The sequence below is a fragment of the Panulirus ornatus genome, chromosome 2 (assembly GCF_036320965.1).
Source record: "Panulirus ornatus isolate Po-2019 chromosome 2, ASM3632096v1, whole genome shotgun sequence".
NCBI lineage: Eukaryota > Metazoa > Arthropoda > Malacostraca > Decapoda > Palinuridae > Panulirus > Panulirus ornatus.
In genome coordinates this window covers 30078965-30099957 of record NC_092225.1, presented here as the reverse complement: position 1 = coordinate 30099957, position 20993 = coordinate 30078965, and the positions used below count along the sequence as shown (strand labels likewise).

General features: G+C 38.9%; 1 protein-coding gene across 4 annotated transcripts in view; it reads right to left on the bottom strand.

The window, feature by feature from the left end:
* Window positions 1–1110: 1110 nt before the first annotated feature.
* Window positions 1111–20993, bottom strand: part of LOC139755521 (sorting nexin-29) — a 44633-nt gene continuing 24750 nt past the window's right edge. For all 4 annotated transcript variants that reach the window (XM_071673922.1, XM_071673912.1, XM_071673933.1 and 1 more), the window contains 7 exons: window positions 16820–17012; window positions 14019–14184; window positions 13305–13379; window positions 11049–11255; window positions 10427–10567; window positions 6732–6871; window positions 1111–3199 (listed from right to left, as the gene is read on the bottom strand). In XM_071673922.1, coding sequence (XP_071530023.1) covers window positions 3052–3199; window positions 6732–6871; window positions 10427–10567; window positions 11049–11255; window positions 13305–13379; window positions 14019–14184; window positions 16820–17012 — 1070 coding nt within the window. In that variant the 3' untranslated portion in view covers window positions 1111–3051. The remainder of the gene's footprint in view (window positions 3200–6731; window positions 6872–10426; window positions 10568–11048; window positions 11256–13304; window positions 13380–14018; window positions 14185–16819; window positions 17013–20993) is intronic.

Sequence of the window (20993 nt, the reverse complement as noted above, 5' to 3'; positions counted from 1 at the left end):
CAACCCATTCCCCCCGCATGCGCGTAGCACTAGGAAAAGACAACAAAGGCCACATTCATTCACACTCAGTCTCTAGCTGTCATGTATAATGCACCAAAACCACAGCTCCCTTTCCACATCCAGGCTCCACAAACTTTCCATGGTTTACCCCTGACACTTCACTTGCCCTGGTTCAATCCATTGACAGCACGTCGACCCCAGTATACCACATCGTTCCAATTCACTCTATTCCTTGCACGCTTTTCACCCTCCTGCATGTTCAGGCCCTGATTGCTCAAAATCTTTTTTCACTCCATCTTTCCACCTCCAATTTGGTCTCCCACTTCTCCTCATTCCCTCCACCTCTGACAAATATATCCTCTTTGTCAATCTTTCCTCACTCATTCTCTCCATGTGACCAAACCATTTCAAAACACCCTCTTCTGCTCTCTCAACCACACTCTTTTTATTACCACAAATCTCTCTTTCATTCTCGCCTTCCATACATTCTCAATGCTCTCAGAAACTTCCCCCCTTCCCCCACCCCTGTGACTCACTTCTGCTCCCATGGTTCCATCTGCTGCTAAATCCACTCCCAGAATTTTAAACACTTCACTTCCTCCAGTTTTTCTCCATTCAAACTTACCTCCCAATTAACTTGTCCCTCAACCCTACTGGCCTAATAACCTTGCTCCTATTCACATTTATTCTCAGCTTTCTTTCACACACTTTACCAAACTCAGTCACCAACCTCTGCAGTTTCTCACCCAAATCAGCCACCAGTGCTGTATCATCAACGAACAACAACTGACTCACTTCCCAAGCCCTCTCATCCACAACAGACTGCATATTTGCCCCTCTCTCCAAAACTCTTGCATTCACCTCCCTAACAACCCCATCCATTAATAAATTAAACAACCATGGAAACATCATGCATCCCTGCCACAAACCAACATTCACTGGGAACCAATCACTTTCCTCTCTCCCTACTCAAACACATGCCTTACATCCTTGATAAAACTTTTCACTGCTTCTAGCAACTTACTTTCCACACCATATACTCTTAATACCTTCCATAGAGCATCTCTACCAACTCTATCATATGCCTTCTCCAGATCCATAAATGTTACATATAAATCCATCTGTTTTTATAAGTATTTTTCACATACATTCATCAAAGCAGACACCTGATCCACACATCCTCTACCACTTCTGAAACCACACTGCTCTTCCCCAATCTGATACTCTGTACATGCCTTTACCCTCTCAATCAATATCCTCCCATATAATTTCCCAGGAATACTCAACAAACTTTTTTTTTTTTTTTTTTTTTTGCTTTGTCGCTGTCTCCCGCGTTTGCGAGGTAGCGCAAGGAACTTATACCTCTGTAATTTGAGCACTCACCTTTATCCCCTTTGCCTTTGTACAATGGCACTATGCATGCATTCCACCTAACTTCAGGCACTTCACTATGAACCATACATACAGTGAATATCCCTACCAACCAGTCAATGACACAGTCACCCCTTTACAACAAAGTACACTGCAATACCATCCAAACCCCCCACCTTGCTTCCTTTAATCTCCCGCAAAGCTTTCACCAACTCTTCTCTGTTTACCAAACCATTCTCCCTGACCTTCTCACTTCGCACACCACCTCGACCAAAACACCCTATATCTGCCACTCTATCATCAAACACATTCAACAAACCTTCAAAATACTCATTCCATCTCCTCACTTCACCACTACTTGTTATTATCTTCCCATTAGCCCCCTTGACCAATGTTCCCATTTGTTCTCTTGTCTTACACACTTTATTTACCTCCTTCCAAAACATCTTTTTACTCTCCCTAAAATCTACTGATACTTTCTCACCTCAACTCTCATTTGCCCTCTTTTTCACCTTCTGCACATCTCTCTTGACCTCCTGCCTCTTTCTTTTATATATCTCCCACTCATTTGCACTACTTCCCTGCAAAAATTGTCCAAATGCCTCTCTCTTCTCTTTCACTAATAACCTCACTTCTTCATCCCACCACTCACTACCCTTTCTAATCTGCCCACCTCTCATCTCTCTCTCAAGATGAAAAGGTATTTATACTATAACACTATAATCAACACCTCAACATATCCCAAGATCTTTCATGCCTATGAAGCAACTACCATAAAGAAGACACCCTGTCCTTTCTGCACATAGACACAGACACAACATCTTAACACTTTATGTGACCTGTGGTCCCAACTGGTGGATATGGCTAGATTCTTGAGTGCTGCAGGAGCCTCATAGGTGAAGAAGGGACTCCTGGAGCAGAGGTAAGATAAGCTGTACAGGTATATGTGTCTGCTTGTACATCAAGGTCATAAGAGGGATATATCAATCATCAGATAAAAAAAATCTTCAAATTTACTTGATTTTCTCTACAAATTCTCCTAAAGTTTAACTGAAAAACTATCATTTCAGGACAATCACATCATCACTGGAAATTAATATACTCAATATTGCATACCATATGCAATACAGCCTTGAATAAGTAAATAAACACATTTGGAAAACATTCAATGTAAATGAATGAATTTAATGATTTTCTGATATTTTGGTCACTTCAATAGTCAATAAACACATTTGAAAAACATTCACTGTAACTGAATGTTTCAATGATTTGGTCAGTTCAATAAAATATCTCAAAATAAAGGCAGCCAATAATATGACAACAGTCCACTTGGTGTACAAAGCTTTAGACAGTGGATATATTCATATATTCTATTATCTTGTAGGTACAAGAAAGGATTTGATATATCTTCCAAGACAACTTAGGCAGTAGAAGACATAAATTTGAGAACACTGTGATAATCATAGTAAAGGGTATACAACTATACCAAAGTATGTGAGAGTATATAACAAAGATGAGGTAATTATGAGTGGAAAATCCAGTTATACTCAATAAAAAACTATAACCTTATATATAAACAAATATACACACAGCACATTTCTGATCAGATCTGAGTCAGTATTTATGTTTGGACTAGTCTCAAAATAACACACTTACAGTTATGGCTAGCATAAGTGCAGATTATAAGCCATTATACTGTGGAGAATCTGGTACTGAAGACTGCTGATCTTGCTGAGCTCCAGAAAATCTAGACAGAACACTTCTCTTTGATGACCTAGATCTGCTACAAGAGTTAGTGTTGCTGCCATCTTGATCCTGAGGTAAATCACTGTGAGAAAAACATGGTATAAAACAAGTGTTGAACTCTTGATAAGTTTTATCGTCCTACATAGGAAGTCTGTGAGTAAGGAAAATGAAAGTCCTATTCGCTTTGGGAATAGGCCAATTGCCATTAATAACCTGTGAAAAATGACACCATTATCTCCCCTAAGGGAATAAAACTTATGTTATGAGCATAAATTTGAATTTAGCAAACGTGGTAAATCTAATCATTCCCAGTAAAACCTGCACCTCACTACAGGAAGTATATGAGACTTATGAGGGAAATGATAGATAGCAGGAAGAAAAGCAAACTTTCTCTGTACCTTCAGCATGGTCAAAACTGTTTCTTTTTAACATGATTCAGCCATTAAGCAAAGATAAAGGGGGCAAAGCCAAATGGAGGCTGGTAGGAAACTCTTGAACTTACTGCAGAAATGAAATGGTAAGCAGAAAATTTGGGAGACTCAGGCAACAATGGGTAAAAACGACTCATAGAAAACCACTGTCTCCAAGTACAATATCCTGTGATCAGGTTGGAAGAGAGGAGGAAAGGTTGAATTACAGTAGCTGTTGGAGATATCTTTGGTTAAAGACAAAAAAAATTTGTCAGAAGAAGCTGTCAAAACACTTTCTTTTTGTGAAAAAGTGCTAGACTTTGTGAAGAACAGCTTTGAAATGATCAAACCAAGACTGGGGGGAAATATATCTAGAAGATGGGATGTAGGACTCCATTCCAGCCAAGTTGATCTCTGCTATTTATTTAGCACAACACAAGGCAGTCCAACCAGAGAGGGAGTAACCATCCCAAGGAAAGTCAATAAAGAAGCAATGCTTGGAATACCTTTGAGCTCTCCCAAAATATCTAAGTTGGTATTTCAAGGGGGAAAGAGGATGGGTGTGCCCAATGAGAATTAACAGAAATTTGACTGTGGATCCAATGAAGGCAGAAATGGTGTATGTATAGTGCAAGGATTCAGAAGTAAAAAACATATCAAGTGTGCTGGAAAAGTGGTCATGATGGTTGGGAACTCGAGCAGGGCACTTAATCAATTGTTTCAAATCAGAGGATAGAAAAAAAAAAAAGCTCTCTCAGGGTTATCCCAGTTCGAGTCTAACAATCCTCGTGGTGATGTTGAAATCCCTCAGTACAGGATCTTGACATGAGGAAGTGAAGACTGTTCAAGAACATAAGCTTAAGGGGCCAACTACACACTAGACAAACTGGAGTTTTTTGAAAATACTTGAAAAAAGTTCATACTCATACATACACTGAGATATTCAGGAAAAAATGAAGGAATGAAATGCCTACTGCAAGTAAACAAGCTTGAACCATGTACATCCTTCACATATAATATACCTTATTTGGAGGGAATGACACAGCTATTAATTTCCCTAAGACTAAAAGTATTCATAAAAGGATACTTGATTTGTTGAAGAAAAGGTGAAATTAATGAAGCAGAAGCAGAAAAAGGGGCGTAATATGAAAATACAAATCCGGGCATGTTGCTGAGGTTAGTGGAGAGTGGGGAATGTGTTTTCATGACACAGGCCTTGCTCCCAGATAAAAGATGGTGAGTAGTGATTCATGGAAGGTGGTCCTATCCTTAGAAACAGGAGAGGAGATTACCCTCAGGGCCTTATTGGGATTTGTTCTACTGCTCCCAAAGAAAGCAAGGCTCTTATTTTCCCTGCTCACTAGCAGAATTTTGAAAGGAAGAAACAGCATGTAACGATCATGTTCACTCTCAAAAAACATAATACAACCAAGGAATTAACACTAGCACTGCAGTGGCCCTAAAACCCACTGTATACTTTGTGTGCTGGAAATTTTTCAAATACCCTGTATTGCAAAGAAAAAATTCCATAACTTTCTCATATGAATCTACTAAAAAAAATTATGCAAAATGTACAATTCAATATGGTGAAACATTACTTACATACACTTTGTGCCCCCTAAGTTATGCTGCTTCACTGCCAGTCACATGAGGAATGCCAAGTGTACTGTCAAGCATGCACTATGGGATTTCATCACCAAAGTCTCATTTTGTACAATTTTAAGAGCTACACAAATCATTACATAATGACAGGGCACTTACTTCATATGGGCCTCTTTGATATTTTCACAAACATAGACTAGAGAATATAAAAAAAATTAGGCTGTAGCATTTGATAATAATGCATGGTATGCCATAATAAGCATTACCGGCAGTATATTTAGCCTTTTGGTAGATGGCAATACAGGAATTATGTTCCTGTAAGCACTAGCTGCAGAACAGAAAATAAAATATTGAGATGTGTACATATTGGCTCTAGTGAATGGCTTAAAAGATACTATATCTAATGTTTATAGGAATGATCATGCATTTCCAAAATTTACATATCTACAGAATCCAACAGAACTACAGCATAACCTAACTTGTGATACTTTGATTAGAAACATTTCGTACTTAAGAATTAGGGTACAGTCTTGACTTGTAACCTTTCCATGGTTTACCCCAGATGCTTCACATGCCCTGGTTCAATCCACTGATTGCACGTGAACTCCAGTATACCACATCGTCCTAATTCACCCTATTCCATGCATGCCTTTCACACTCCTGCATGTTCAGGCCCTGATCACTCAAAATCCTTTTCACTCCATCCTTCCACCTCCGCTTTGGTATCCTGCTTCTCCTTGTTCCCATCACCTCTGGCACATATATCCTCTATGTCAACCTTTCCTCACTCATTCTCTCCATAAGTCCAAACCATTTCAAAACACCCTCTTCTGCTCTCTCAACCACACTATTTCATTACCACATATCTCTCTTACCTTTGATTACTTACTCGATCAAACCAACTCTCACTACATAGTGTCCTCAAACATTTCATTTCCAACACATCTGCCCTCCTCTGTACAATGCCTTGCCTTGTAACCATATAATATTGTTGAAACTACTATTCCTTCAAACATACTCATATGTATATTATTATCATTATTATAATTGTTCATGTATCTATTTAATACACTTAATTGCTGTTTCCTGTGTCAAGTGAGGTAACACCAGAAAACAGATGAAGAAAGACCCATCCACTCATATACACACATATATACATACATGCACATATTCATATCAACTTATACATATATACATACATATACATACACAGACTAATACATATATGCACATGTACATATTCATACTTGCTTGGCTTCATCCATTCCTGGTGCCACCTTGCCCCACAGGAAACAGCATCACCACCCCTGGCATCAGTGAGGTAGAGCCATGAAAACAGACAAAAAAAGGCCACATTCGCTCATACTCAGTCTCTAGCTGTTAATTAATTATATTCCTGAGAGGAAATTTTCAAAAACCACCTGGCTTTGTGTGCTAACTCTTCCCTTTATGTGAGCAATGCATACTGAGTATCTGTGCGTGAGTGCATAAACATAGCATCAAATTCACACTGAGAAAAAATGGCAATGCACATAAAGTTATTTAAAGGGGACAGATGGCAGTTCATGAAAAAGCATACTACACTAACATATCTAAACTTACGCAAAAAATGGCAATAAAGTGGTAAATGTGGCTTTGTCCGGCGAGGAGGAAAGTTGTGGATGAGACGTTAAAAGCAGGTTCACCACTTGTCGAACATACTGCTGAAGACGGACACGTCGTTCTTCCACAACGCTATTATCCTTTAGGAAACAAAGAAAACAAAACAGAGGTTATGCTAAAAGATGTATTATGATAAAATTCAGTAACATGAACCTGAGAATAATAGACAAATATGATAAAGTCCAAGTACACTGTGGGTGAAAATATAAATTTGGGCATTTGATTCTAGTACCAAAGACAGAAAGTTTACCTCAAGGAGCTGGGCATTCCTGTCCTTTTTGCTAACCTGAGGGGCTGGGGCTGAGGATCCCAATTTAATGAATATATCCTACAAAAGGGGCATGTGTCATCAGATTAAAGCAGCATGATTCATACCATTTTGAAATGAGATGCGTGTCATCAGATTAAAGCAGCATGATTCATATCATTTTGAAATGAGATGCATTTCAATCTGGGGCAGTGGAATGTGCAAGGAATAGATGATGTGTATAGGAAGGAAGTTGTAGACACTTTTACACTTTTAGTTATGGGTGATACAAGGCTGAAGGCTAGAGAGACCTTTAACCATAAAGGAGTGAATTATATGTAAATAGGCCAATAGGATGATACAAAGGATTTGGCAAAAGGTGTGACATTTTTAAAGAATGAAAGTGGTTTGAAAAGATGTCTCATGCAAGTGTGTCAATGCAAGATTACTGTTGCAAAGTTCAAGTATATGATTAGACAGTATGAAGGTTACATATGTATCAGGTAATGATAGAGAAGATGTATATGATAGGTGACTTGGTAACATCAACAACCAAGCCAGCATAAGGCACATACCTTAAGGTTATAGAAAGAAATATACCCTACACCTCTTCCCACAAGTTAAACACTTTATAAACAAAGAAACCAGTTCAGAGACAAGAAAATTCTAAATAATACTGTTACCAACCTAATCAGTGAAAGGCAAAATACACACTGTCCCTCCTGCAACACAATGAACTACAAAATACTCAAAAACCATCTCTGGTGCAAGATACAGAAGACCCACACTTAACTGCACTAATTCAGACCCTACGCATGAAGCACCTCTGACCTATTCCAATGACATTCCTTCTCCTTTCCCCAAAAATGAACACACTCATGAAACACATCTCAAAAAATCAGCCACAAGCCAACCATGCCCCTAAACAGGAAAGTCATGGAAAACCTAAGCAAAATCCATCCAGAAACAACTCCATACCCACTGTTCACTCCCAGTAGTACATGCAATCCAATCAAAGCCTTGAAGAACTCCCCTCCTACTGGCCTGACAATATATCATACTTTCATTCAAAAAAAAGGCTTCGGCCCAGTTGCAAAACAAGCATTTACAAACATCTTTAACCACTCTTGGCTGCATAACAAAATCCCTAACATCTGGAAAATTCCTAACGTAGTACCAATCCTAGAGCCATGCAAACCACCCATATCATATCCTAATACCCTATATCACCTCTATCTTCAATATCCTAACTCTTTGAAAAGCTGATCCACAATAAAATGAAGTAAAATCTCTCTTTCCACTTATACAAAATAGATTCAGATCCAATCACTTCACTACTACTCTAAATATTTACCTCACAACAAATTCTAGATGGTTTCAATTAACCACAATCCCGTTTTGCATAATACTAGTAACAATGAACATCAAACAAGCATTTGACACTCCTCTGACATCCTAACACAAAAGATACTTGACATAAACCTCCACAACAATGACAAAGAAGCAATTGGTTACTTTCACACTCAGCCTTCAGGTTAGAGTCAAACACAATGAATCTGTCTTTGAAATGCTTGAAATCTACATTGGAGCTCCCCTAAGCAGCAGTTCTCTCTCCAACCTTCTTCAATTTCAACCTCCAGAAAACCACAACACAAAGAACCTCTCACATGCAGACAACCTCAAAATCACATCACAACAAACTGACACCAAAAAGCAGCAACTAACATGCAGCACTACAATACACAATATGAATAAAGGCTCACTCAGTGCTGAGTTAGTGTAAACTCAGTGCTGAGTTAGTGTAACTACAGAAGTCTTCAATCACTCTTTTATCCCCAGACTGACAAGAATCACTGTGAATTGATAATCACTCCAACTGAATGAAACACCAACCATTCGTAGCATAACACATGACACTCATGACATTCACACCCCATGCCAAAAGCATCAACAGAAAGTAAAACACAAACTAAATGCCCTTAGAACATTAACTGGCACAAGATTTGGGCAAGAAAACAATCCTCTACAAGCAATTCATCCTCTCCATTGATAATTAAGCCTCACCTGCTTGGTCTTCTGCCCTCTCAAAAGGAAATATAGTATAACAAAGCTGCATATCACAGGAAATTGGGCCCTAAGAACAATCACTTGTTGAGTTACAGAACAATTAATTGCCACAAAGATCTGAATCATGTTTGCGGAAGATGCTGAACTTATGAAAAAATATGAGAATATTTTGGGCAGTCACCACCACAAAAGGATTTAGACAGGCTCCAGCTTTAAATTCAACATAACTACATATAAAAGTGATAAGGATGGAACACGATAAAATGAGGCCAGGTTGATTATTGGCTTGCAGGAGACAAATTGCAGGTTTTTTTTTTTTTTTTTTGTCGCTGTCTCCCGCGTTTGCGAGGTAGCGCAAGGAAACAGACGAAAGAAATGGCCCAACCCCCCCCATACACATGTATATACATACGTCCACACATGCAAATATACATACCTACACAGCTTTCCATGGTTTACCCCAGACGCTTCACATGCCTTGATTCAATCCACTGACAGCACGTCAACCCCGGTATACCACATCGCTCCAATTCACTCTATTCCTTGCCCTCCTTTCACCCTCCTGCATGTTCAGGCCCCGATCACACAAAATCTTTTTCACTCCATCTTTCCACCTCCAATTTGGTCTCCCTCTTCTCCTTGCTCCCTCCACCTCCGACACATATATCCTCTTGGTCAATCTTTCCTCACTCATCCTCTCCATGTGCCCAAACCACTTCAAAACACCCTCTTCTGCTCTCTCAACCACGCTCTTTTTATTTCCACACATCTCTCTTACCCTTACGTTACTCACTCGATCAAACCACCTCACACCACACATTGTCCTCAAACATCTCATTTCCAGCACATCCATCCTCCTGCGCACAACTCTATCCATAGCCCACGCCTCGCAACCATACAACATTGTTGGAACCACTATTCCTTCAAACATACCCATTTTTGCTTTCCGAGATAATGTTCTCGACTTCCACACATTCTTCAAGGCTCCCAGAATTTTCGCCCCCTCCCCCACCCTATGATCCACTTCCGCTTCCATGGTTCCATCCGCTGCCAGATCCACTCCCAGATATCTAAAACACTTCACTTCCTCCAGGTATCTACATTTTAAAGGGACTTGGATTATGACACTTCTTACCTGTAGAAGACATCAAAAAATGTAAAGGAGGTAAACTACCTACTGGACAGTCTTAAAACTGTCTTTAAGTACACAGAAAATCATCGATAGTAAATTTCACGGTAGATATTACACCAAAATTAGAGCATACATCAATTGCGGGGTCACTGTACTTGAAAAAACTACTGCATACTACAAATATCTCACCTTATAACCAAATGTTTTCTTCTGGGGAAAATCAAATGATTTAACAGCTGGATCCTTCTTCCTAAGAAGCTTGTGAAGTTCATAAAACTGAGCAAACCGCCGGTAAACATTCCACTCATCGTCTCGGATACGAATATATACCTGTTGGAAAAGCTTTTTCTATATTACCCTTTTCAAAATCTGAGGAGCTGGATATTCATTCTTTCCTTATAAGCCACCATTCCCCTTCATTTATAGTCAAGAAAATTCAGATGGAAAATCATACTTTTGAAGTAGGCAAATGCCAACTTTTTATGTGCAAATGTGATTAAGGGAAGAGTAGATTCTCTGCAAAAGAAAGAGAGAAAAAAATCTGACAATTACCATTTGAAATATGGCATTCATGTATCAGGCTTTATTTGCAGACTTGTTTTTCATCATATCCAACCAGTCTCCTTACAAAAGCTTTCATATCATAGTATAAGCTCAAGCATAAGTATTTCAAACTACATGCTGAAAACTGTTATTACTGTTCTTAAAACTAATCAATTTACAACTCAGAAATACATCTATACAACACATCTGTGAATCAAACTGAACTTGCCTGAAATACAAAGTCTGAATGCCTTAGTTTATACAGTACCTGATAAACATGATGAGTGTCTGAAGATGTGCCAGTAAGGAAAGCTGTGGGGATCCATATATTGATAAGAGTATGTGGTGTGGTGGAAACCCCTAATGTTTCAGGATCACTGGTAATACTAGTGGCATCTTCAAAATCTTCATCATCATCATGAACTCCTGGCAAGGGTCCTCGGAGATCTACTAACTGTTCACGGAGCTGACGAACCTATAGGAAATAAAAAAATTAGATTTCTTAAATACAGAAATGAGGGTCACTGGATATTTGCAAACTGACAATACAAGTATTATTTAATATATTCCAAAATGCATCTAAAGATGTATAGCCCACAAAATAGTTACAGTACTTCCACATCATTTTTTGAAAACCCAGAAAATAAGGCTGCAAGGACCACCATACAGTGAAATGGAACACAGTAAATCATTTATATCATGCTCATCACCAACATGTTAAAAGTAGGGATGGGCTAGATATGTGATAACACTCCAGTTATCCTGTCTATACAGTCTTTTTTAGCTACTTTCAGTGGTAGGAAGCCAATGACCAGGGAAGTATAATACCAGTAATACCTGCTTGGGTATCAGGAGGGTTAGTGATGGCAGTGTAGAGAGCCAAATCTTTAGGGGTTGTCAAGTTGCACTCCTCTGACCCAGGTAGCTGTCTTTTTTTTTTCTGCCTAACCCATATGTGAGCTACTGACATTCTGCCCACAAACGTACAGTCTCTTTTTGTCAACGTAAGATTTGACAACACTTAACTCACACAGCTTATTCTTCTTAATTCTAGAGTTCCCTGTGGTGAGCGCCATGCATTAGCCCTGCCTTTTGGCAAAATGGTAGGAGCAATACATAGTAGTTAGGAACATTAAGGCAGGAGCATTAGGTAGAAGTAGCAAGTACGAACATTAGGCAGAAGCATTAGGTAGCAGCAGTCAGTAAGAACATTATGTAGAAGCCTCTGCAAATACTGTGATAGAGTTGCCCTCTGCCAGTGGCCTGTTAAGAAGTGGGGCACTAAAGGATAAGAAGCAGTAATGGAGCTCAGTAGTCATGGAGAGTCTATTGCCATGGCCATCCCTGTGAGGTAGTTCCAGGAGGAGAGGCATCAGATTTATAGATAGATTGAGAATGTTATCTCAGAGAGCAATAAATAGGTATGTTTGAAGGAACAGTGTTATATGGTTGCAAGGCTTGGGATATAGATAGGTTGTGTGGAGGAGGGGGATGTGTTGGAAATGAAATGTCTGAGGACAATATGTAGTGTGAGGTGGTTTGATCGAGTAAGTAATGAAAGGGTAAGGGAGATGTGTGGTAATAAAATGAGTGTGGTTAAAAGAGCAGGAGAGGGTGTGTTGAAATGGTTTGGTCACATGGAGAGAATGAATGAGGAAAGCTCGACAAAGAGGATATACGTGTCAGAGGTAGAGGGAACGAGGAGAAGCATGAGACCAAACTGGAGGTGGAAAGATGGAGTGAAAAATATTTTGAGCAATCGGGGCCTGAACATACAGGAGGGTGAAAGGTGTGTAAGGAACAGAGTGAATTGGAACGATGTGGTATACAAGGGTGGATGAGCTGTCAATGGATTGAACAAGGATATGTGAAGTGTCTGGGCTAAACCATGGAAAGGTCTGTGGGGCCTGGATGTGGAGAGGGAGCTTTGGTTTCGGTGCATTACACATGACAGCTAAAGACTGAGTGTGAATGAATGTGGCCTTTTTGTCTTTTCCTAGCGCTACCTCACCGGGAGGGGGATGCTATTTCATGTGTGGCAGGGTGGCGACGGGAACGGATGAAGGCAGCAAGTACGAATATGTGCATGTTTATATATGCATATGTCTGTCTATGTATATGTATGTATACGTTGAAATGTATAGGTATGTATATGTGCGTGTGTAGGGGTTTCTGTATATACATATGCATGTGGGTGGGTTGGGCCATTCTTCGTCTGTTTCCTTGTGCTACCTCGCTAACATGGGAGACGGTGATTAAGTATAATAAAATAATGAGATACATAAGATGATCAACTATTTAGTATACAATATGTCTGGCAATAAAACAGCAGACTTTATCAATGAAATAAGCATTTTAAGTATAAGTGATACATGTAAACCAATAATGCAGAATTCATCAATGAAATACGTACCTTACGTACCAATGATATATGTAATTACACCAATAATGCTTAATGTGGTGGATGGTAAAATAAGAAATGCAATTAATAAAAATTCTAAAGCAAACGAAATAGGTCATTTACCTGTGCTTCCCTTAACCTCAGCAACCTATGTAAACGCTCATTAAACTCCATTAATTCTCCATGCATTTCTGCAACCTGAAATGCATATAAAAGTCTTTTGGAAATATGATATTATCTTTTCACAGTTAAAAACACATTAGTAAATACTTGTTAATATAAGAAAAACAAGATATATCATTCTGAAATAATCATGTAAGATAACCATATAGAACATAACCAACTATCTCTTAAGGACAATATGATTGGTTCCTTACCATGTCGGTTTGTTGGTATGTACAAACGCTACAAATCTGATGCATTGTAGAAAAGCTAAATAATGCATGGAAAGCTGATGTGTGACCCTATAGTGATGCAGTGGGAGGGATGAACTTAGTAGTAATCTACTGATATCAGTGGTAAGCTACTGATAACTATCTAAACAACACAATGGAGGAAAATGCCTTTAAACCTTTAGTGCTGTTTTTTGCCAGAAAGGGTTTGATACAGCCCTACAATAAGAGTTCTAGGATCGCATGAATAACTACATATATTCTATACCCACATTTTAAAGAGAAAGAGTTGGTAATCAATTACTGTAGGATCAATAACGCACAATCATTGATTGAATTCTCAGAGTATAACATGACAAGAATTAAGAAGCTCATCAAAACCCTTAGGTATACAAACTAAAGCTTTCTTTGGAGAAATCCTAAATCCCTAGGATAAATGTCCAACCTGAATCAGCTTTATTTCATATGCAGCAGCTTCATGATGATAGTCACGGTAATCTGGAGAAGGTCTGCTAGATGTAGGTGCGGCCCCTTCACTGCTTCCTTCTCTGCGAAGAAGCTGAACTGCTCCTACATACTTCTTCAACTGATGTTTTAGCAACTCATTTTCCCTGAGGCAAAAGAACAATAAAATCTAGAAGGGTTAGATCTCAAGCAGATGAAAAATAGAACTGACGCCTGCCTGTCTATAAGAAATCCACAGAGAAGTTTATAAGGGTGGATGTTTTGACACTCATAAGCAATTACATTGACATGGCATCCTATTAATAAGTTACACCTAAAAAAATTATCCCTCTTAGCTGTATTATGTGCACTTAACTTCAGATATGAATTGCACCACTACATAAGAAATATAAGGACTAATCTTCCAAAGGTGTATAGGCTGCACAACAAGTTATGATTAAGCCATCTAGATCTCATTTCATGAAAATTAACCTGTTGCCCTACTGCCTCAACTGGTTAAACTCTCAGTGATTATAAGATAGGCCATATACAACAGAAATTTACCAACACACAGAATTATTAAAGAGGACTGGTAAGTTAGTTATAATGAGTTCTATTTTTTGTAAAGTAATTTTGAATCTAGTGGTTTCATGTGTAAATCACGGCTACACAGACATTATCAGATGGAAAAGAAAAAGATATTAAATTTCATGTCTTCCACAAAAAGAAAAAACTACTGGGAAAAAAAAAATATACATTTATGTAGTGAATCATATATTATGATCGATACATAACATGAAGAATTATGTCAGTGATGTGCTTTGTGGCCACCAACCAATAATGAAAGATGCAGAAAGCAACTGTATTTTATATTTTGAAATCATAAAGAACCAATGATTTTAAGACTGCCTTTATCCATTATTCAAAATATGAAGGGAGAAAGACTGAAAAAATATAAAAACTAATTTTTTTTTTTTTTTTTTTTTTATACTTTGTCGCTGTCTCCCGCGTTTGCGAGGTAGCGCAAGGAAACAGACGAAAGAAATGGCCCCCCCCCCATACACATGTATATACATACGTCCACACACGCAAAATATACATACCTACACAGCTTTCCATGGTTTACCCCGGACGCTTCACATGCCCCGATACAATCCACTAACAGCACGTCAACCCCGGTATACCACATCGCTCCAATTCACTCTATTCCTTGCCCTCCTTTCACCCTCCTGCATGTTCAGGCCCCGATCACACAAAATCTTTTTCACTCCATCTTTCCACCTCCAATTTGGTCTCCCTCTTCTCCTCGTTCCCTCCACCTCCGACACATATATCCTCTTGGTCAATCTTTCCTCACTCATTCTCTCCATGTGCCCAAACCACTTCAAAACACCCTCTTCTGCTCTCTCAACCACGCTCTTTTTATTTCCACACATCTCTCTTACCCTTACGTTACTTACTCGATCAAACCACCTCACACCACACATTGTCCTCAAACATCTCATTTCCAGCACATCCATCCTCCTGCGCACAACTCTATCCATAGCCCACGCCTCGCAACCATACAACATTGTTGGAACCACTATTCCTTCAAACATAAGGAATGACATATTCTAAGCAAAATAAAATACAGTCAGTTATGGAAAGTAACGCTGTATTAAAGTAAGTCAATTATGACCCCAACAAAAGTCTAAAGAAATACGTTTTTGGACTCTAATTTTTCTTATACCCAATTATTCTCCTGCCTTAATCAGGCAGCATTAGATAAAAAATAAGTTAAATTCCATGTGAAAGAGAACAAAAGAGTTGTATGAAGGTATTTGTAGGGAAGGAGTGAATGGAGTTGTTGCTATACCCATATTCCTCCCAATCGCACACTCCTTCCCTGAAGATACCACTCAAGCAACTCTTTCTTTTCTTTCACTAGGAATTTAACTTCATCGTTCCATCACTTATTACCCTTTCTAATGAATCCACATCCAATCTTTTGCTTCCCTCTCCCACTTCACATGTTTTGTTTACTCTTACCTTGTGCCATCCTTCACTTAACCTAAGTATCTTTGCACACAGTTCTGTTAAACAAGCACACTCACTCACACATCATTTCTTCTTTTCCTAAAAGTGCTATAAAGTTTCACACTCTCCTCCAACAAGATATGATCACATATCCCAATTGCAACTTCTTTCAGCACATTCACATCCAACAGTTTTTCTGTGCATGCCTGTCAATTAACACATATTCTGACAATGCATGCTGACCCTAACCCCAGTTACCTATTTCCTCTTAAGTAAGCACCATTTTTTAAACTTAGTATTCCCAATCATTAATCCTCTTTCAGCACAAAACTAAACATGGTCTTCTCTATTTTCCCTTACACCAAAGACCCTGTGCCCTCCCTAGTTATTTCCTCAATTGCCACATCACCCAATCTTGCATTCACATAAATCAGTGATTTTAAGTAAATCTATACCCTCCCAGGTAACAAGACAGGTAGTAATAATGAAATCAAAGTACGTGAGGTTATTCTCACTATGATATATACAGAGGGAAATGATCATATACTAACAACATAGAATAAGAAAAGAAGTCTTACAGTGGATAAAGGGTGATGTTAAAATTAATGCAAGAGGAGGTAATCAAAATAATGAGGTTTTAAGAAAACAAAATGCTGATACAAGAAATGAGAATGGTGATATCACACTTATTCCTCTTCCACTTCCACTGAGAATCCATCTTCTCTTGCCTTACTAAATAAAGAATCATAATCTATAGGTAATTACATCCAAATGATACTGACTAACCTGGTAAGTGTATTCATTCTCATATCAAGTTTATCAAGATTTTCTTGGTACTGACTCTGGTGAAGAGCAAGTTCAGCCCTTAACATAGATGTTGTTTCCATCTCCTGTGAAAGCGCTGCAGCAACTTCAATCCTACGACCTTCTGCAGCATCCCGTGCCCGGCTAATCTCTAATACAGCAGCTTTTAGTTCATCTAAAATAGAATAAAAGAATAAGCAACACTGATACAAGATCATTCTTATGAAAAAGACCTTAATCATAATGGTACATAAAAGGCTTAAGCATAAGATAATCCTCCCAACATCAAAACATCAAACTGTGCTTGATAACTTAAAACAAAAAATATTGACAGTAGTGTATCCGTAGTAAGACATATGACTACAATTCCTCAGCAAAAGAAAGGTGAGAAAGATTTCTGGAAGGTAACAATTCAGGGGCTAGATGATGAATCGCAATGATAGCTGGAAAAACTGATGAAAAATGATCATAGTACTTCAATAAGTAAAGAAATATTTCGGAGCACAAGGCATGAATGAGACTAGATGAAACAAGAAGACTGTCCACACACATATGATGAAAGGTTCTCTTTTTCACACACACACAAAAGTAGAATACATCACAGAGTGGGAAGAATAAAGTTTTAGCTCCAATTGGATTCAAGGGAGGATATGCTATGTCCTCAAACAATACATTTTTCATCTTCAATGTTCTGAGAATGGACTATATGGTTGGTAGCAAAGGTTAGGAATTAGTGCATGATGGGAAGAGATAACAGACTAAAAGATGCAGATGAGGATGGAATGCATGCATAGGATAGAGTGATTTGGAGCAATGTGATATACGAGGCAATTTGCAGTCGATGGATTGAACTAGGACACATGAAAGAATGGGGGGAACCAACAAAAGGTCTGTGCAGCCTGGCTGTTGATAAGGGGCTGTGGTTTCAGTGTATCTCAAGTGGCAGCTAAATGATGGATGTGACTGAACGAGACCTTTTCTTCTGTTCTTGGCACTATCTCAATAACAAGGGAAACAGTGGACAAGTGTAGAAGAAAAAAAAGATATATATACCAGGTAACCATTTACTGACCAGCCCCAAAGGGAGGATGAAGAGCTGGGTTGATGTGGCCCAACTGCCCAGCCCAGGGTTTGAAACTGGACAGGCTTGTATATGATTCATAGCCAGCAATGCTAGCCTAACCACTACATCACCTATGATTTCCCAGCCCAATTTGCCAGAGTTGAGGCAACAGTGTGCTCTACTATGAAAACATTATCAAACTAATCATTCCACTCCTTATATATTTCTTCATCATCCTTATAGTTCTTTCCTCTGTATTCTTCATCCTGATTAATTCCTCCTGATGAGTTAATGGAACAGTTTAGATTGTCTTCTGCCATATTCACAATATTCTTCACAAAGTTTCTTTGCTCCTCTCTCCTTATATTGCAGTGCTTATTTCTTGATTTCTTATACCTTTCAAATGATGACTGGCTACATCTGTTGTCTATATCTTCTCTTTGTTGAACATGTATCTTGCTTTTTCAATCCATCTCCCCTATATTTGCATCCAATGGCATCCATGTTCTAACTTATTCACTGAAAATTTCAAAATACCTTCTATTGCATTTGTCTAAACTCTGGCTACAGAACTTCCTTTTCCCAATTTATACTACCAAAAGACTTCATCATATAGAGGTAATTCCTATGATTATATTTCCTCTGAGTTTCTATCCCTTCTGCCTTCCTTCTTGTGACCTTTCAACAACATAGTTGCACTCAAATAATACATAATTACCTCTCCTAATTACTGTATCATGCATGATTAACAACTAAGTATGAAAAAGGTCTCGTACAAATGGTAAACATCAGTCAACTGGTTTTCACACTTCAGTGAAGTGCCAAAACAAGAAAATCTTCTGTATACATTTTAGAAACTTTTGCCTCCATGATCCTCTAGCTTCATAAGAATCTTAGTTTTCCCTGCCTGTTTCACTGTATCTGAAATCCTCCACTATCAAGATTTTACTGTCTCCAAGGAAAGTGTCTCACTGCTGCCTTCCCCATCCTGGTAATTTCTTCGGTGTTATCAATGTTCAATTGTTCTGGGTTACTGCAGTTCCTTAAAGGTTTGTAAGTTAATAGCAATATTATACATATCCTTTCATCACTAACTGTACCCATTATGTGCTGCCAACCATCACTATTTCCTAAAAGTTTACTGTGCCCCTTATCAAAAGGGTCAATTCCTTCCCACTTATCTGTCCCTCCTTGCTACCGTGCACCCCTTCTGGGTACATGAGGCCACACTTTAACTCTTTTGAGAGATTTGTCTCAATAACACCAACAATGTCAAAACTGCTTTCCCTGCTTCATCTTTGAAGTCTACCTCCTTAACACAGTGTACAAGAACACTAACCCAGGAGTATCACAGAGAAAAACTGCATTCTGGAAAATATAAAAAGTGCATTTAAGATCATGCTAAAGGATACACATAGGAAAGTAATCACAAAGAACACAAGACCAAAGTTACAATATGCTTCTCAAGTTTCCTGACCATAATGAATAAACAATTAGAAAACTAACATAGAAAGTTCAGAGGAAGTCACCAAAGATGGTACCTGAAATAAGACAAGTGAGTTACAGGGAAGGCTTACAGGCTAGATAGAGCATTAAAATGCCATAACATCAATCTAAGCAAGAAACCTGCTAGAAAAGATGTGGTGTTTGTTTAGTATCAGAGTAATGGATGTGTGGAATGGGCAGGGTGAAACTGTTACTGCTGAGAGTATCTACAATTTTAAAATGTATGATATTACAGAAAGTTCAAGAGATAGAGCCCCACACATAGAGAACTTTCTTTCTGTACAATACAGAAAGATGATTACATAAAGTAAGTCTTACATACCTACATACCTACATACCTATACATCTCAACATATACATATATATACACACACAGACATATACATAATTCATACTGTCTGCCCTTATTCATTTCCGTTACCACCCCGCCACACATGAAATGACAACCCCCTTCCCCCGCATTTGCGCGAGGTAGCACTAGGAAAAGACAACAAAGGCCACATTCGTTCACACTCAGTTTCTAGCTGTCATGCATTATATATATATATATATATATTTTTTTTTTTTTTTTTTTTTTGCCGCTGTCTCCCGCGTTTGCGAGGTAGCGCAAGGAAACAGACGAAAGAAATGGCCCAACCCACCCCCATACACATGTATATACATACGTCCACACACGCAAATATACATGCCTACACAGCTTTCCATGGTTTACCCCAGACGCTTCACATGCCCTGATTCAATCCACTGACAGCACGTCAACGCCGGTATACCACATCGCTCCAATTCACTCTATTCCTTGCCCTCCTTTCACCCTCCTGCATGTTCAGGCCCCGATCACACAAAATCTTCTTCACTCCATCTTTCCACCTCCAATTTGGTCTCCCTCTTCTCCTCGTTCCCTCCACCTCCGACACATATATCCTCTTGGTCAATCTTTCCTCACTCATTCTCTCCATGTGCCCAAACCATTTCAAAACACCCTCTTCTGCTCTCTCAACCACGCTCTTTTTATTTCCACACATCTCTCTTACCTTTACGTTACTTACTCGATCAAACCACCTCACACCACACATTGTCCTCAAACATCTCATTTCCAGCACATCCATCCTCCTGCGCACCACTCTATCCATAGCCCACGCCTCGCAACCATACAACATTGTTGGAACCACTATTCCTTCAAACATACCCATTTTTGCTTTCCGAGATAATGTTCTCGACTTCCACACATTCTTCAAGGCTCCCAGAATTTTCGCCCCCTATGATCCACTTCCGCTTCCATGGTTCCATCCGCTGCCAGATCCACTCCCAGATATCTAAAACACTTCACTTCCTCCAGTTTTTCTCCATTCAAACTCACCTCCCAATTGAATTGACCCTCAACCCTACTGTACCTAATAATCTTGCTCTTATTCACATTTACTCTTAACTTTCTTCTTTCACACACTTTACCAAACTCAGTCACCAGCTTCTGCAGTTTCTCACATGAATCAGCCACCAGCGCTGTATCATCAGCGAACAACAACTGACTCACTTCCCAAGCTCTCTCATCCCCAACAGACTTCATACTTGCCCCTCTTTCCAAAACTC